This window comes from Struthio camelus, chromosome 1 (assembly GCF_040807025.1).
Source record: "Struthio camelus isolate bStrCam1 chromosome 1, bStrCam1.hap1, whole genome shotgun sequence".
Classification (NCBI taxonomy): domain Eukaryota; kingdom Metazoa; phylum Chordata; class Aves; order Struthioniformes; family Struthionidae; genus Struthio; species Struthio camelus.
The window spans coordinates 208,994,986-209,008,587 of record NC_090942.1 but is presented as its reverse complement, the minus strand read 5'-3'; the positions used below and the strand labels follow the sequence as shown (position 1 = coordinate 209,008,587).

Sequence of the window (13,602 nt, the reverse complement as noted above, 5' to 3'; positions counted from 1 at the left end):
GGCAGTGACCTTGTCTCCACTTGATCCGTTGTCCCAAATTGACCCACAGTCTCCTCAGTACAGAGACCAGTGGGTGAGTTCCTGGGCCACCCTGGCTACTCAGGACTTCAGGGCCCTGGGCACGCGGGGTGTATACCGCAGCTCTACAGCAATTCTAACTCTGCAACAAAGGTGACTTGCATCCCTGGATCTCACTCGGCACTTAAAGAAGGCCACAGCTCTTGCTACGGTACTCAAATACAATTCTCTTTACTGACAGTGAGACACAGGGTGGTTCCCTGTGGCTGCAAGGGAGCGCCCCTCTTGGGTGAGGCAGCGCATCTGGACTGTGGACGCAGGCCGGGCGCAGGCAGCAGGTGCCACGGCTGGGGAGCAGTGGCATCCCTTGGGGCTGCCACAAGGCCTGGCCCGCAGAGCTGCCAAGAAGGAGCCCGTGTGGGCTGGGGCAGCGCTGGCGTTTCAGGGCCGGCTGTAGGGATGTTGTGAGCGGCGCCTTAACCGCGAGCGGCCTGGCCTTCGCTCTGGCCCAGTCCGGCCTGCCCGGCTGCTGCTCGCAGGAGCCTGGGAGCTGGGGGATGATGCCGCTTGGCTGCTGCTGCTGCTGGAGGTGGCCGGCCCCGACTGCGCGCTGGAGGCTGCAAGGAGAGGCAGGAAGGTCAGCAGCACGGCCCCACGCCCCCACACTCCCAGGGCAGGGGAGGCCAGAGCGGTGGCCCCCTGGCAGTAGAGACCGCTCTGCCAAGCCCGCCCTGAGCACCCATGCTAAGGCTCTGCCTGGCCCTGGCTGTGGCCCGGGGGCACCCAGGGGGACACAGCTTCTCCGCTTACCAGTGCCCAGACCCGCACAGTCGTCACACTCCCACGTGGCTGTGGTGGGCCTCAAGGCGGAGCAGCGTCGGTGCGTGCCTCTGGCAGCACAGGAGCAGCACAGGAGCAGCTCCCACGGCCTGGGAGAGCAAACGGATTGGTGGCCAAAGTGGCAGCCAGTGCTGGCGGTGACACCAGGGAGGCGGCCAAGGACAAAGAGACTCGAGCAAGAGGGTGCCTGGCAGAGCTCCCCGGCTTGGTGCCACCTCAGTGCCGAGAGGCCTTGCTCCCAGAGCTCTTGGGGAGGTGAAGAGCCTGGGCACAGCCCCAGGCGAACCCTCCACTCCTTGGCGCACTGCTTGGCCAGCGCTAGCAGGGCCATCCCTCCTGCCCTGGCAGCACAGCCTCCCCATGGAAAAGGGCTGTCCCTTTGCCTCTTCTTCCGCCCCTGGAGGGCGTCCATCCACCTTCCAAAGACCCTCAGAGATGCCGCGAGACTGCCACTAGGGCACCTGCCACCACATGGGCAGTGGGGAAATTGCTGCTTTGCTGACTTACCCCTCTTCTGCTGCCTCTTCTCTGCCTCGCGCAGAAAGGCACCGGCTGGCGTCACAGCGGCTGTGCCTCTCATTGAGCTCAGCAAAGGCCCCCTCTGCCTCCCAGGTGGGTTGTCTGACAGGTTGAAGCAAAGCAAGGGCATGAGCCTCCCCTGCCCCTCGTGCTCGTGCCCTCCTTCTGTCTCGTGGGCACGGGGCAAGGGCAGAAGAGAACCAACCGGAGGGGCACTCGGATCCCCATGGCAGACATTTCCCACAGGAAGGTCTCCCTGTCGTTACACTGTGGGCACTGCAAGCAGAAGAAGCCAGCGCTGAGAGCCTGTTGCTGCAAGAGAGGCACAAGCCACGTGAGTGGGGCACTGCCCACTGCTGGGCACCCGCCATGCCCAAGGGGCGCTGGAAGGGCCTCCTACCTGGATGCAGCCCCGATGGAACCACGCGTGCCTACACGCAGGGCACACCAGAGTGTGGTGGGAGAGCTGTTCCTCCACGGGCTCCAGACAAATGACGCAGGAGGTCTCCCCATCCTGCTGCACCTGCACTGTTTGTTCTGGGCGATGTTCCCGGCAGAAGGACCTGGGTGCAACACAGAAGGGGTGGGCGAGGTCAGGACGCATGGAGTCCTCCCGCCTTTCTGGACAAGACGACCCCACAGGCTGTAGAGGCTGGCTGCTGCCTGCGCAATGTGTGCATGTCTCTCTTCCCATCCCCTTCCTGCCCATGCATCTCCCACCCAAGGGTCCCGGCACATTCTAGCTGAGGCCCCGCCATCACCCCTCTGAGGTGGGCTCTGGCGCACTCACGCCAAGCTCAGGGACCTTGCCTGCAGACAGAAGGCCTGACCAACACACTGGCTCTCCAGCCCCCAGCCACAGCTGCTGCTTCCCCAGCTCCCCCGGGAGCCGAGAACAAGGGATTGCCAGGGCATGGCTGAGGACAGACCCTCCCACTCTGCTCCTGCACCCAGAGGAGGCAAAAGGGGTGCATAAAGGAGCCCTCCATGCCCTGACTCTGGCCCTGGCAGGGCTCCTGCAGGGTCACCGCAGAGCAGAGCAAGCAGCTGCTTCGCCCTCTTGGCCAGTGCTGCCAGCAGGGCAAAGGAGGCAAAGGCGGCCCAGCACGAGGCTCGTCAGCTCTTACCTGCGCTGCCCAAAGAACTGCGAGACGCAGCCATCTTCGCAGCCGCAGGGGAAGTGGAAGCTGCGCTTGCAGCCCTTCTGCCGGCAGCTAATGGTGGCTCCCCGCTCACCACAGACGTAGCAGCGCTGCAAAGAGCACAGCAGGCCCCATCAGAGACACGCTCAGGGCCCCCAAGGCCTGCCCCACACCTCTGGGAAGGCTGCAGGCACGTGGGCACTGCTGGGTCCCGTCCTGCAGAGCCACCTCAGGCACTGGCATTCCTGCTTCTGCTGGAGCCTCTCTGCAGCTCCTGCCGCTTGCGGGAGCGTTGCCCGGAGCTGACGGAAAAGCCCGAGGTTTCCTCCCCAGGGCACAGGCTGAGCTTGCACAAACCCATGCTGGCACAGACCTCCCCACACCCCGACGAGCTCTTCACCTTCCGAGTTGCCCGCTTCACTGCCCGCCTGATATCCGCCGGAAGGAACTTGTTGGCTCCCAGCTCGTTGGTGCCTCTCACAGGGAGCCCGCTGGCAAGATACTGAAAAACAGAAAAGTCCCAGAGCTCAGTAGGTCAGGCAGGCACGGCCCACTGCTGCCGGCCGGTGCTGAGGCACTGGCGAGAGGGCCGGGGCACACCACGCTCAGTTCCCTGGCACTGAGCGAGCTGCAATGCTCCTGGGCCTTTGAGCTGCTCCACAACAAGTAGCACAAAGAGTGGGAGAGGTGGGCAGCCAGGCTGTGCTGAGCGCTGGGAAGGCAGCGGCGCAGAGAGCCCGGGCGAGGGGCTGGCGGACACTCCTGCAGGCAGCGCTGGCCTGCTGGGCCCTGCTGAGCGGAGCACACGCCGTGCTGGGGCGGACGACGAGAGCCCGAGCAGAGGGCAGCAAAGGGACTCCCGGAGGCGTCGAGGAGGAGTCGGCACTCGCAGAGCTCTTGGGATGGGATTTCCACAGCCCCAGAGCCAGGCGCACCCCCACGCCCCAAAGCTGCCCGGCTGGGCGTGGAGATGGCAGGCTGCTGGGCTGGGCCACCGCGGGAAGCTGGAGGCAGCCCCAGGGACACTCACCAGGCAGTTCTCATGGGCGCAGAGACCGTCCTGCCGCCGTTTCTCCCCATACTTATCTGGGTCGGAATCGGCCCGGCGACACAGCACGCACGCTGCGGAGGGGAGAGCAAACGCCACAAGCACTGAGCGCCTCGCGGGGGCCTGCGAAAGGGTCCTGGAGGGCTTCCCCCGCAAGGGCCTGCCCTCACCCCGCTGCCCAGACGCCCTCCACGTGCTGGCTGCCGCCCCACGGCTCCCCGGCAGCCCCACGCTGACCCAGAGGAGGCTCCCGCCCCGGGCGCAGGGGCTCCCAGGCACGACCTGCCCTCGCCTTCCCCTCGCCTCTCCCGGCCCCTCTCGCTCCCGGCCAGCCCTGGGCAGCACCGGCCTTTCCTCCCCCCGGCACAGCCCTCCTCCCCGCACGGCCCTCCCCGCGCCCCAGGCCTCGCACGCGCGAGAGCACGGGTCCTGCCGCGGGCACGCTGCGCCGCTCCGGCCTCCCCGCCGCCGCCCACCAGCCGCCCCCCGAGCCCTTGGCCCGGCCGCGGGCTGCGGGCACCTCGGCGCTCCCTTCGCTCTCACCCTCCTCCCTCGAGTCGGGGGCCTTGCGCTTCATGGCGCGCTCCACGCGGGTCGACGGCGAGTGCTGCGGAAAAGCCCTGGCCCAGCCGCGCCGGGCTCTCCGCTCCCCACGCTCCTGCGCCGACCCTGGCGGGGCAGCGGCACCAGGGTGACTTTCCAGCCCAGCGCCAGCCCCCGGGGCGAGGGGCCCCGCTGCTGCTCCCGCGGCAGCCCCGCGCTAGCCCCTGCCTGGGCTCTCCCGCCTCCCGCCGGGCCGGGGCGGTGGGTCTCCGCCTCTGCCGCAGGGCCAGGAGCGGGCCAGGCCCCAGGGCAGCGCGGCCGCGGCCCTTGAGCCCAGCGGGGCTGCAGCAGCGCCCCGGGCCCGGCCCTGCGCGGGGCAGCGGCACCTCCCCTGCCCTCACCTGTCCCGTGCTCGGAGGCGCTGCCTCCCGCCTGGGGCTGCCCGCGCCCCGCGGCCCTTTTAGTACCGCCTGGGCCGCCCGCCTCACCTGCCTCATTGTGACCCACCACCGCCACCGGGGTGACACAGATCCCCCACTGTGACCTGCCACCACCACTGGGGTGACACAGATCCCCACTGTGACCCGCCACCACTGCTGGGGTGACACACTTCACCCACTGTGACACGCCACCACCGCTGGGGTGACACAGATCCCCACTGTGACCCGCCACCACCGCTGGGGTGACACACTTCCCCCACTGTGACCCGCCACCACTGCTGGGGTGACACACTTCCCCCACTGTGACCCAACACCGCCACCGGGGTGACACACTTCACCCACTGTGACCTGGGACCACCACTGGGGTGACACAGACCCCCACTGTCACGCACCACCACTGCCGGGGTGACACACTTCCCCCACTGTGACCCACCACCGCCACCGGGGTGACACACTTCCCCCACTATGACCCGCCACCACCGCTGGGGTGACACACTTCCCCCACTGTGACCTGCCACCACCGCTGGGGTGACACAGATCCCCACTGTGACCCGCCACCACTGCTGGGGTGACATACTTTCCCCACTGTGACGCGCCACCACTGCTGGGGTGACACACTTCACCCACTGTGACCTGGGACCACCACTGGGGTGACACAGACCCCCACTGTCACGCACCACCACCGCTGGGGTGACACACTTCCCCCACTGTGACAGGCCAGTGCTGCCGGGGAGGAGAAAAGGCCCAAGCAAAGCCCTTGGCTACCTGGTGGGACGTCACTTCTTCCCTTGGGGCAACCCAACTCTTTACTAATAGTGAGACACAGGGTGGTTCCCTTTTGCTGCACCCCATTCACAGCTAGACAAAATGTTTTTGATATTCCAAATTCTTGAATTTAAAATCAAATGAATATAGGACCCAGTTTTAGTTAAATAGAACTTACCTGTTTCACTTTAAACGTTCTTATGAAAGGTTGATAATTCCTCTAAAATCAGGGCATAATTTATTTCTTTCATGAAATCTGATACTAATTGGTCTGCTTGTCCTAATTTTTCGTTAGTTGCTATTTTTTTTTGTTTCAGCAGAGGAATTTGCTTGACTAACATTTGCCTCATTCCCAGAGTTTCTCTACCTGTTTTTAGTTTAGTTTTTTAGTGTAGATCCTTAAAAATTGAACCTAGTCTTTTTTTACTATTTAAACCTATCTGACAGAGGGTTAGATCAGACTGAAATTGACTATTACTTCCAGATGGAAAATTATACAGAACCGCAGCTTCATTCAGTATAGTGTCCTTCATGCAAAGGGGTGACACAGATTCCCCACTGTGACCTGCCACCACCACTGGGGTGACACACTTCCCCCACTGTGACCTGCCACCACTGCCGGGGTGACACAGATCCCCACTGTGACCCGCCACCACTGCCGGGGTGACACACTTCCCCCACTGTGACCTGCCACCACCACTGGGGTGACACACTTCCCCCACTGTGACCTGCCACCACTGCTGGGGTGACACAGATCCCCACTGTGACCCGCCACCACCGCTGGGGTGACACACTTCCCCCACTGTCACGCACCACCACCGCTGGGGTGACACAGATCCCCCACTGTGACCTGCCACCACCGCTGGGGTGACACACTTCCCCCACTGTGACCTGCCACCACTGCCGGGGTGACACACTTCCCCCACTGTGACCCACCACCACTGCCAGGGTGACACACTTCCCCCACTGTCATGCACCACCACCGCTGGGGTGACACACTTCCCCCACTGTGACCCAACACCGCCACCGGGGTGACACAGATCCCCCACTGTGACCTGCCACCATCACTGGGGTGACACACTTCCCCCACTGTGACCTGCCACCACCGCTGGGGTGACACAGATCCCCACTGTGACGCGCCACCACTGCTGGGGTGACACACTTCCCCCACTGTGACGCGCCACCACCGCTGGGGTGACATAGTTCACCCACTGTGACCCGCCACCACCACTGGGGTGACACAGACCCCCACTGTCACGCACCACCACCGCTGGGGTGACACACTTCCCCCACTGTGACAGGCCAGTGCTGCCGGGGAGGAGAAAAGCCCCAAGCAAAGCCCTTGGCTACCCAAGGAGGAGGTACGTGCCACTTCTTCCTTTGGGGCAACCTTGTCCTTGTCCTGCTAACACGGAAGTTTGACAGAGAATCCTTTTGGGCCCTCTTCCTGAGAAATCCAACACACAGCTAGGGGCTGCTTGACAAGCCGAATGCCCATGCCTTGCCAGTCAAGACAGTCCTGATGAGAAGTAGGCAGCTGAACATCTGCTTTTCCATCAAATCTTGTCCCAAACTGAGGGCGAACCCTTGAAGAAACAGAGAACAAAGTAATTATGCCTGCCCAAAGGACCACACAGTTTTTTGCCTGCACGCCTCACATGCTTGCTTGCTTGCTTGCTTGCTTTTCGGGTGGATGTTTTCCGAAAATATCCTGCCTAGGCAGTTCAGGCATGAAAGTCCTCCTTGGTCCGGTTACATGAATTCCTCTGGTTTCATGAATCAACTGCTGTGTTACTTGAACTTTGCCTTGTTACATTGGCAATTTCAAGCTGAGGCTGGCCCATCTGGAAAGCGGAAGACAAGTGGGCCCAGGTCAAGTGGGCTCTGCCCACAGTGCAGTACGAAGCCCTTCTGTGGCCGAGCATTGGTCCACCTAGACCCAAGCGTCAGTAATGATCCTCTTAGAATAATAATACAGTTCAAAACTGTCTGCACACAGTGCTCAGGCTCTGCCTCTTTTCTGTCTCACCCTTCCCCTACTCCTCTGGCGCCCAAGGTCGGGGCTTCCAGTCTGGAGGAGGTGGAGGGAAGGGCGTTGCAGTGAGTTGGCAGCCCCTGGAGTCCTTGGGCCTTTGGCAGGAGGCTCATGTTCACGCTGATGGTTTCTTCCTCATGCTAGCACCCACTGTGGGCCATTTGGAGACGCTTGCCAACATCCTTTTGCACCTTGCCCTTCCTTCGCTGCCCTGCAGCTCCACATGAGCTCCACCTTTAACACTTACCACATGGGGTGCATTTTACTCAGGTCAGACACTTGTTCTTTGCTCTCTCGGTTAACCCTGACAATGTTTTTCTTTTCCAGCGCCAGGTCGCCCCTTCTTTAGCTGCCCAGTGGGGACTTGTGGGTAGGGGTGGCGTCTCCAAGGACGGCCTGTGCCCCATGCCTTATCCCCCCATGCCTGTACTCCTCTGTTGCATCCTATGTCTCCACCTCTCAGGTTCTCTCCTGCCATAGCAGGCCTCTGCTATGCCATTAGGCTCGAGGGGGAAATGTGGCTGCACCCCTTAAAATAAAACAGATCAGCCGCAGCCACGTGGTCAGTGAGAAGAACTGCGGTCACAGCTGAAGGAAGGAAACAAAAACTACAGGGAGCCCTGAGGGGGACCAAGGGGTTGGATGCTAAGCCAGATGACTTGGCAGGGGACCACTCATAAGGCTATAACCTTTGCAATGAGCAACCTCAAGTCTGCAGGAGGACTACACCACACCCACGGAGGTGGTGGATGCGCGGGACAAAGAAGAACTTGGAACATGCCTCAGGGCTCCGGACCTGTCCAAGGAGGCCACCAAGGGGCCCCCGGGCACACCCTGTCTCATGTAAAGAAGAGACCCACCCTGTGAGCTAGACAGACCGGCCCCCGCAGCTGAGCCCCGGCCGACAGAATGGCCGAACACGCAGTTTCTGGGATGGCCACAGCCTCCACGCAAGGTGCTGATCAACACACACAAGCACCCAGCTTGCACCTATGGAGGAAGCCAGGCAAAGCAGGAGAAGCCCGAGAGAAAGTGCCACTTGGAGAGCTCTTGTGACAATCAGTCAAAGGCATTGTGCCAGTGGCTCGGAGTTCCCAAAAGCACAGAAGAGTTGGAAGGGTTGGAAGGGACACCTGGAGATCCTCTGGTGCCAGCCCCCTGCTCAAGCAGGGTCTGCTGGAGCAGGTTGCTGGGGACCGTGGCTGGTCAGCTTTCCAGCATCTCCAAGGATGGAGACTCCACAACCTCTTGGGGCAGCCTGTTCCAATGTTCCACCACCCTCGCAAGGAAGAAGGGTTTTCTTAGGGTCAGAGAGAATTGCCTGCGTGCCAGTTTGTGCCCACTGCCTCTCATCCACTCACGGAGTGCCCCGAGAAGAGTCTGGCTCCGTCTGCTTTACACCCGCCCATCAGGTACTTCTCAACATTGACGGGCTCCCCCTGGGAGCCTGCCCTTCTCCAAGCTAAACAGTCCCACCTCTCTCAGTCTCTGCAGGCAGTGACCTTGTCTCCACTTGATCCGTTGTCCCAAATTGACCCACAGTCTCCTCAGTACAGAGACCAGTGGGCGAGTTCCTGGGCCACCCTGGCTACTCAGGACTTCAGGGCCCTGGGCACGCGGGGTGTATACCGCAGCTCTACAGCAATTCTAACTCTGCAACAAAGGTGACTTGCATCCCTGGATCTCACTCGGCACTTAAAGAAGGCCACAGCTCTTGCTACGGTACTCAAATACAATTCTCTTTACTGACAGTGAGACACAGGGTGGTTCCCTGTGGCTGCAAGGGAGCGCCCCTCTTGGGTGAGGCAGCGCATCTGGACTGTGGACGCAGGCCGGGCGCAGGCAGCAGGTGCCACGGCTGGGGAGCAGTGGCATCCCTTGGGGCTGCCACAAGGCCTGGCCCGCAGAGCTGCCAAGAAGGAGCCCGTGTGGGCTGGGGCAGCGCTGACGTTTCAGGGCCGGCTGTAGGGATGTTGTGAGCGGCGCCTTAACCGCGAGCGGCCTGGCCTTCGCTCTGGCCCAGTCCGGCCTGCCCGGCTGCTGCTCGCAGGAGCCTGGGAGCTGGGGGATGATGCCGCTTGGCTGCTGCTGCTGCTGGAGGTGGCCGGCCCCGACTGCGCGCTGGAGGCTGCAAGGAGAGGCAGGAAGGTCAGCAGCACGGCCCCACGCCCCCACACTCCCAGGGCAGGGGAGGCCAGAGCGGTGGCCCCCTGGCAGTAGAGACCGCTCTGCCAAGCCCGCCCTGAGCACCCATGCTAAGGCTCTGCCTGGCCCTGGCTGTGGCCCGGGGGCACCCAGGGGGACACAGCTTCTCCGCTTACCAGTGCCCAGACCCGCACAGTCGTCACACTCCCACGTGGCTGTGGTGGGCCTCAAGGCGGAGCAGCGTCGGTGCGTGCCTCTGGCAGCACAGGAGCAGCACAGGAGCAGCTCCCACGGCCTGGGAGAGCAAACGGATTGGTGGCCAAAGTGGCAGCCAGTGCTGGCGGTGACACCAGGGAGGCGGCCAAGGACAAAGAGACTCGAGCAAGAGGGTGCCTGGCAGAGCTCCCCGGCTTGGTGCCACCTCAGTGCCGAGAGGCCTTGCTCCCAGAGCTCTTGGGGAGGTGAAGAGCCTGGGCACAGCCCCAGGCGAACCCTCCACTCCTTGGCGCACTGCTTGGCCAGCGCTAGCAGGGCCATCCCTCCTGCCCTGGCAGCACAGCCTCCCCATGGAAAAGGGCTGTCCCTTTGCCTCTTCTTCCGCCCCTGGAGGGCGTCCATCCACCTTCCAAAGACCCTCAGAGATGCCGCGAGACTGCCACTAGGGCACCTGCCACCACATGGGCAGTGGGGAAATTGCTGCTTTGCTGACTTACCCCTCTTCTGCTGCCTCTTCTCTGCCTCGCGCAGAAAGGCACCGGCTGGCGTCACAGCGGCTGTGCCTCTCATTGAGCTCAGCAAAGGCCCCCTCTGCCTCCCAGGTGGGTTGTCTGACAGGTTGAAGCAAAGCAAGGGCATGAGCCTCCCCTGCCCCTCGTGCTCGTGCCCTCCTTCTGTCTCGTGGGCACGGGGCAAGGGCAGAAGAGAACCAACCGGAGGGGCACTCGGATCCCCATGGCAGACATTTCCCACAGGAAGGTCTCCCTGTCGTTACACTGCGGGCACTGCAAGCAGAAGAAGCCAGCGCTGAGAGCCTGTTGCTGCAAGAGAGGCACAAGCCACGTGAGTGGGGCACTGCCCACTGCTGGGCACCCGCCATGCCCAAGGGGCGCTGGAAGGGCCTCCTACCTGGATGCAGCCCCGATGGAACCACGCGTGCCTACACGCAGGGCACACCAGAGTGTGGTGGGAGAGCTGTTCCTCCACGGGCTCCAGACAAATGACGCAGGAGGTCTCCCCATCCTGCTGCACCTGCACTGTTTGTTCTGGGCGATGTTCCCGGCAGAAGGACCTGGGTGCAACACAGAAGGGGTGGGCGAGGTCAGGACGCATGGAGTCCTCCCGCCTTTCTGGACAAGACGACCCCACAGGCTGTAGAGGCTGGCTGCTGCCTGCGCAATGTGTGCATGTCTCTCTTCCCATCCCCTTCCTGCCCATGCATCTCCCACCCAAGGGTCCCGGCACATTCTAGCTGAGGCCCCGCCATCACCCCTCTGAGGTGGGCTCTGGCGCACTCACGCCAAGCTCAGGGACCTTGCCTGCAGACAGAAGGCCTGACCAACACACTGGCTCTCCAGCCCCCAGCCACAGCTGCTGCTTCCCCAGCTCCCCCGGGAGCCGAGAACAAGGGATTGCCAGGGCATGGCTGAGGACAGACCCTCCCACTCTGCTCCTGCACCCAGAGGAGGCAAAAGGGGTGCATAAAGGAGCCCTCCATGCCCTGACTCTGGCCCTGGCAGGGCTCCTGCAGGGTCACCGCAGAGCAGAGCAAGCAGCTGCTTCGCCCTCTTGGCCAGTGCTGCCAGCAGGGCAAAGGAGGCAAAGGCGGCCCAGCACGAGGCTCGTCAGCTCTTACCTGCGCTGCCCAAAGAACTGCGAGACGCAGCCATCTTCGCAGCCGCAGGGGAAGTGGAAGCTGCGCTTGCAGCCCTTCTGCCGGCAGCTAATGGTGGCTCCCCGCTCACCACAGACGTAGCAGCGCTGCAAAGAGCACAGCAGGCCCCATCAGAGACACGCTCAGGGCCCCCAAGGCCTGCCCCACACCTCTGGGAAGGCTGCAGGCACGTGGGCACTGCTGGGTCCCGTCCTGCAGAGCCACCTCAGGCACTGGCATTCCTGCTTCTGCTGGAGCCTCTCTGCAGCTCCTGCCGCTTGCGGGAGCGTTGCCCGGAGCTGACGGAAAAGCCCGAGGTTTCCTCCCCAGGGCACAGGCTGAGCTTGCACAAACCCATGCTGGCACAGACCTCCCCACACCCCGACGAGCTCTTCACCTTCCGAGTTGCCCGCTTCACTGCCCGCCTGATATCCGCCGGAAGGAACTTGTTGGCTCCCAGCTCGTTGGTGCCTCTCACAGGGAGCCCGCTGGCAAGATACTGAAAAACAGAAAAGTCCCAGAGCTCAGTAGGTCAGGCAGGCACGGCCCACTGCTGCCGGCCGGTGCTGAGGCACTGGCGAGAGGGCCGGGGCACACCACGCTCAGTTCCCTGGCACTGAGCGAGCTGCAATGCTCCTGGGCCTTTGAGCTGCTCCACAACAAGTAGCACAAAGAGTGGGAGAGGTGGGCAGCCAGGCTGTGCTGAGCGCTGGGAAGGCAGCGGCGCAGAGAGCCCGGGCGAGGGGCTGGCGGACACTCCTGCAGGCAGCGCTGGCCTGCTGGGCCCTGCTGAGCGGAGCACACGCCGTGCTGGGGCAGACGACGAGAGCCCGAGCAGAGGGCAGCAAAGGCACTCCCGGAGGCGTCGAGGAGGAGTCGGCACTCGCAGAGCTCTTGGGATGGGATTTCCACAGCCCCAGAGCCAGGCGCACCCCCACGCCCCAAAGCTGCCCGGCTGGGTGTGGAGATGGCAGGCTGCTGGGCTGGGCCACCGCGGGAAGCTGGAGGCAGCCCCAGGGACACTCACCAGGCAGTTCTCATGGGCGCAGAGACCGTCCTGCCGCCGTTTCTCCCCATACTTATCTGGGTCGGAATCGGCCCGGCGACACAGCACGCACGCTGCGGAGGGGAGAGCAAACGCCACAAGCACTGAGCGCCTCGCGGGGGCCTGCGAAAGGGTCCTGGAGGGCTTCCCCCGCAAGGGCCTGCCCTCACCCCGCTGCCCAGACGCCCTCCACGTGCTGGCTGCCGCCCCACGGCTCCCCGGCAGCCCCACGCTGACCCAGAGGAGGCTCCCGCCCCGGGCGCAGGGGCTCCCAGGCACGACCTGCCCTCGCCTTCCCCTCGCCTCTCCCGGCCCCTCTCGCTCCCGGCCAGCCCTGGGCAGCACCGGCCTTTCCTCCCCCCGGCACAGCCCTCCTCCCCGCACGGCCCTCCCCACGCCCCAGGCCTCGCGCGCGCGAGAGCACGGGTCCTGCTGCGGGCACGCTGCGCCGCTCCGGCCTCCCCGCCGCCGCCCGCCAGCCGCCCCCCGAGCCCTTGGCCCGGCCGCGGGCTGCGGGCACCTCGGCGCTCCCTTCGCTCTCACCCTCCTCCCTCGAGTCGGGGGCCTTGCGCTTCATGGCGCGCTCCACGCGGGTCGACGGCGAGTGCTGCGGAAAAGCCCTGGCCCAGCCGCGCCGGGCTCTCCGCTCCCCACGCTCCTGCGCCGACCCTGGCGGGGCAGCGGCACCAGGGTGACTTTCCAGCCCAGCGCCAGCCCCCGGGGCGAGGGGCCCCGCTGCTGCTCCCGCGGCAGCCCCGCGCTAGCCCCTGCCTGGGCTCTCCCGCCTCCCGCCGGGCCGGGGCGGTGGGTCTCCGCCTCTGCCGCAGGGCCAGGAGCGGGCCAGGCCCCAGGGCAGCGCGGCCGCAGCCCTTGAGCCCAGCGGGGCTGCAGCAGCGCCCCGGGCCCGGCCCTGCGCGGGGCAGCGGCACCTCCCCTGCCCTCACCTGTCCCGTGCTCGGAGGCGCTGCCTCCCGCCTGGGGCTGCCCGCGCCCCGCGGCCCTTTTAGTACCGCCTGGGCCGCCCGCCTCACCTGCCTCATTGTGACCCACCACCGCCACCGGGGTGACACAGATCCCCCACTGTGACCTGCCACCACCACTGGGGTGACACAGATCCCCACTGTGACCCGCCACCACTGCTGGGGTGACACACTTCACCCACTGTGACACGCCACCACCGCTGGGGTGACAC

At 64.1% G+C, this 13,602-nt stretch overlaps 2 protein-coding genes across 6 annotated transcripts; both read right to left on the bottom strand.

The window, feature by feature from the left end:
- Nucleotides 1-226: 226 nt before the first annotated feature.
- Nucleotides 227-4,346, bottom strand: LOC138065832 (PHD finger protein 7-like). 3 transcript variants are annotated; one of them, XM_068931239.1, is made up of 9 exons: nt 4,111-4,346; nt 3,550-3,641; nt 2,920-3,021; nt 2,505-2,629; nt 1,778-1,940; nt 1,583-1,689; nt 1,366-1,479; nt 829-947; nt 227-635 (listed from the first exon to the last, which is right to left on the bottom strand). In XM_068931239.1, the coding sequence occupies exons 1-9, from the start codon at nt 4,142-4,144 to the stop codon at nt 460-462; spliced, it is 1,032 nt and encodes a 343-aa protein (XP_068787340.1). In that variant the 5' UTR covers nt 4,145-4,346; the 3' UTR covers nt 227-459. The 3 variants fall into 3 exon arrangements, with proteins under 3 accessions (XP_068787340.1, XP_068787341.1, XP_068787342.1); XM_068931240.1 differs by having other exon boundaries at nt 1,583-1,653; XM_068931241.1 differs by having other exon boundaries at nt 228-635; nt 1,583-1,653; nt 1,826-1,940; nt 4,111-4,318.
- A 4,723-nt stretch (nt 4,347-9,069) lies between these two features.
- On the bottom strand, nt 9,070-13,189 carry LOC138065831 (PHD finger protein 7-like). Of its 3 annotated transcripts, none has more exons than XM_068931235.1 (9): nt 12,954-13,189; nt 12,393-12,484; nt 11,763-11,864; nt 11,348-11,472; nt 10,621-10,783; nt 10,426-10,532; nt 10,209-10,322; nt 9,672-9,790; nt 9,070-9,478 (listed from the first exon to the last, which is right to left on the bottom strand). In XM_068931235.1, exons 1-9 carry the CDS (start codon nt 12,985-12,987, stop codon nt 9,303-9,305), a joined length of 1,032 nt encoding a protein of 343 aa, XP_068787336.1. In that variant the 5' UTR covers nt 12,988-13,189; the 3' UTR covers nt 9,070-9,302. The 3 variants fall into 3 exon arrangements, with proteins under 3 accessions (XP_068787336.1, XP_068787338.1, XP_068787339.1); XM_068931237.1 differs by having other exon boundaries at nt 10,426-10,496; XM_068931238.1 differs by having other exon boundaries at nt 9,071-9,478; nt 10,426-10,496; nt 10,669-10,783; nt 12,954-13,161.
- Between the last annotated feature and the right edge of the window lie 413 nt (nt 13,190-13,602).

Excerpts from the sequence above, each read along its gene's own strand:
- LOC138065832 (XM_068931239.1), bottom strand. The coding sequence starts at position 4,144 with ATGAAGCGCAAGGCCCCCGACTCGAGGGAGGAGG. Across the intron at positions 3,642-4,110 it reads CCCCGACTCGAGGGAGGAGG|CGTGCGTGCTGTGTCGCCGG; the intron begins GTGAGAGCGAAG and ends TCCCCTCCGCAG. Across the intron at positions 2,630-2,919 it reads TGAAGCGGGCAACTCGGAAG|CGCTGCTACGTCTGTGGTGA; the intron begins GTGAAGAGCTCG and ends TGCTCTTTGCAG.
- LOC138065831 (XM_068931235.1), bottom strand. The coding sequence starts at position 12,987 with ATGAAGCGCAAGGCCCCCGACTCGAGGGAGGAGG. Across the intron at positions 11,473-11,762 it reads TGAAGCGGGCAACTCGGAAG|CGCTGCTACGTCTGTGGTGA; the intron begins GTGAAGAGCTCG and ends TGCTCTTTGCAG. Across the intron at positions 10,784-11,347 it reads CAGTTCTTTGGGCAGCGCAG|GTCCTTCTGCCGGGAACATC; the intron begins GTAAGAGCTGAC and ends TGTTGCACCCAG.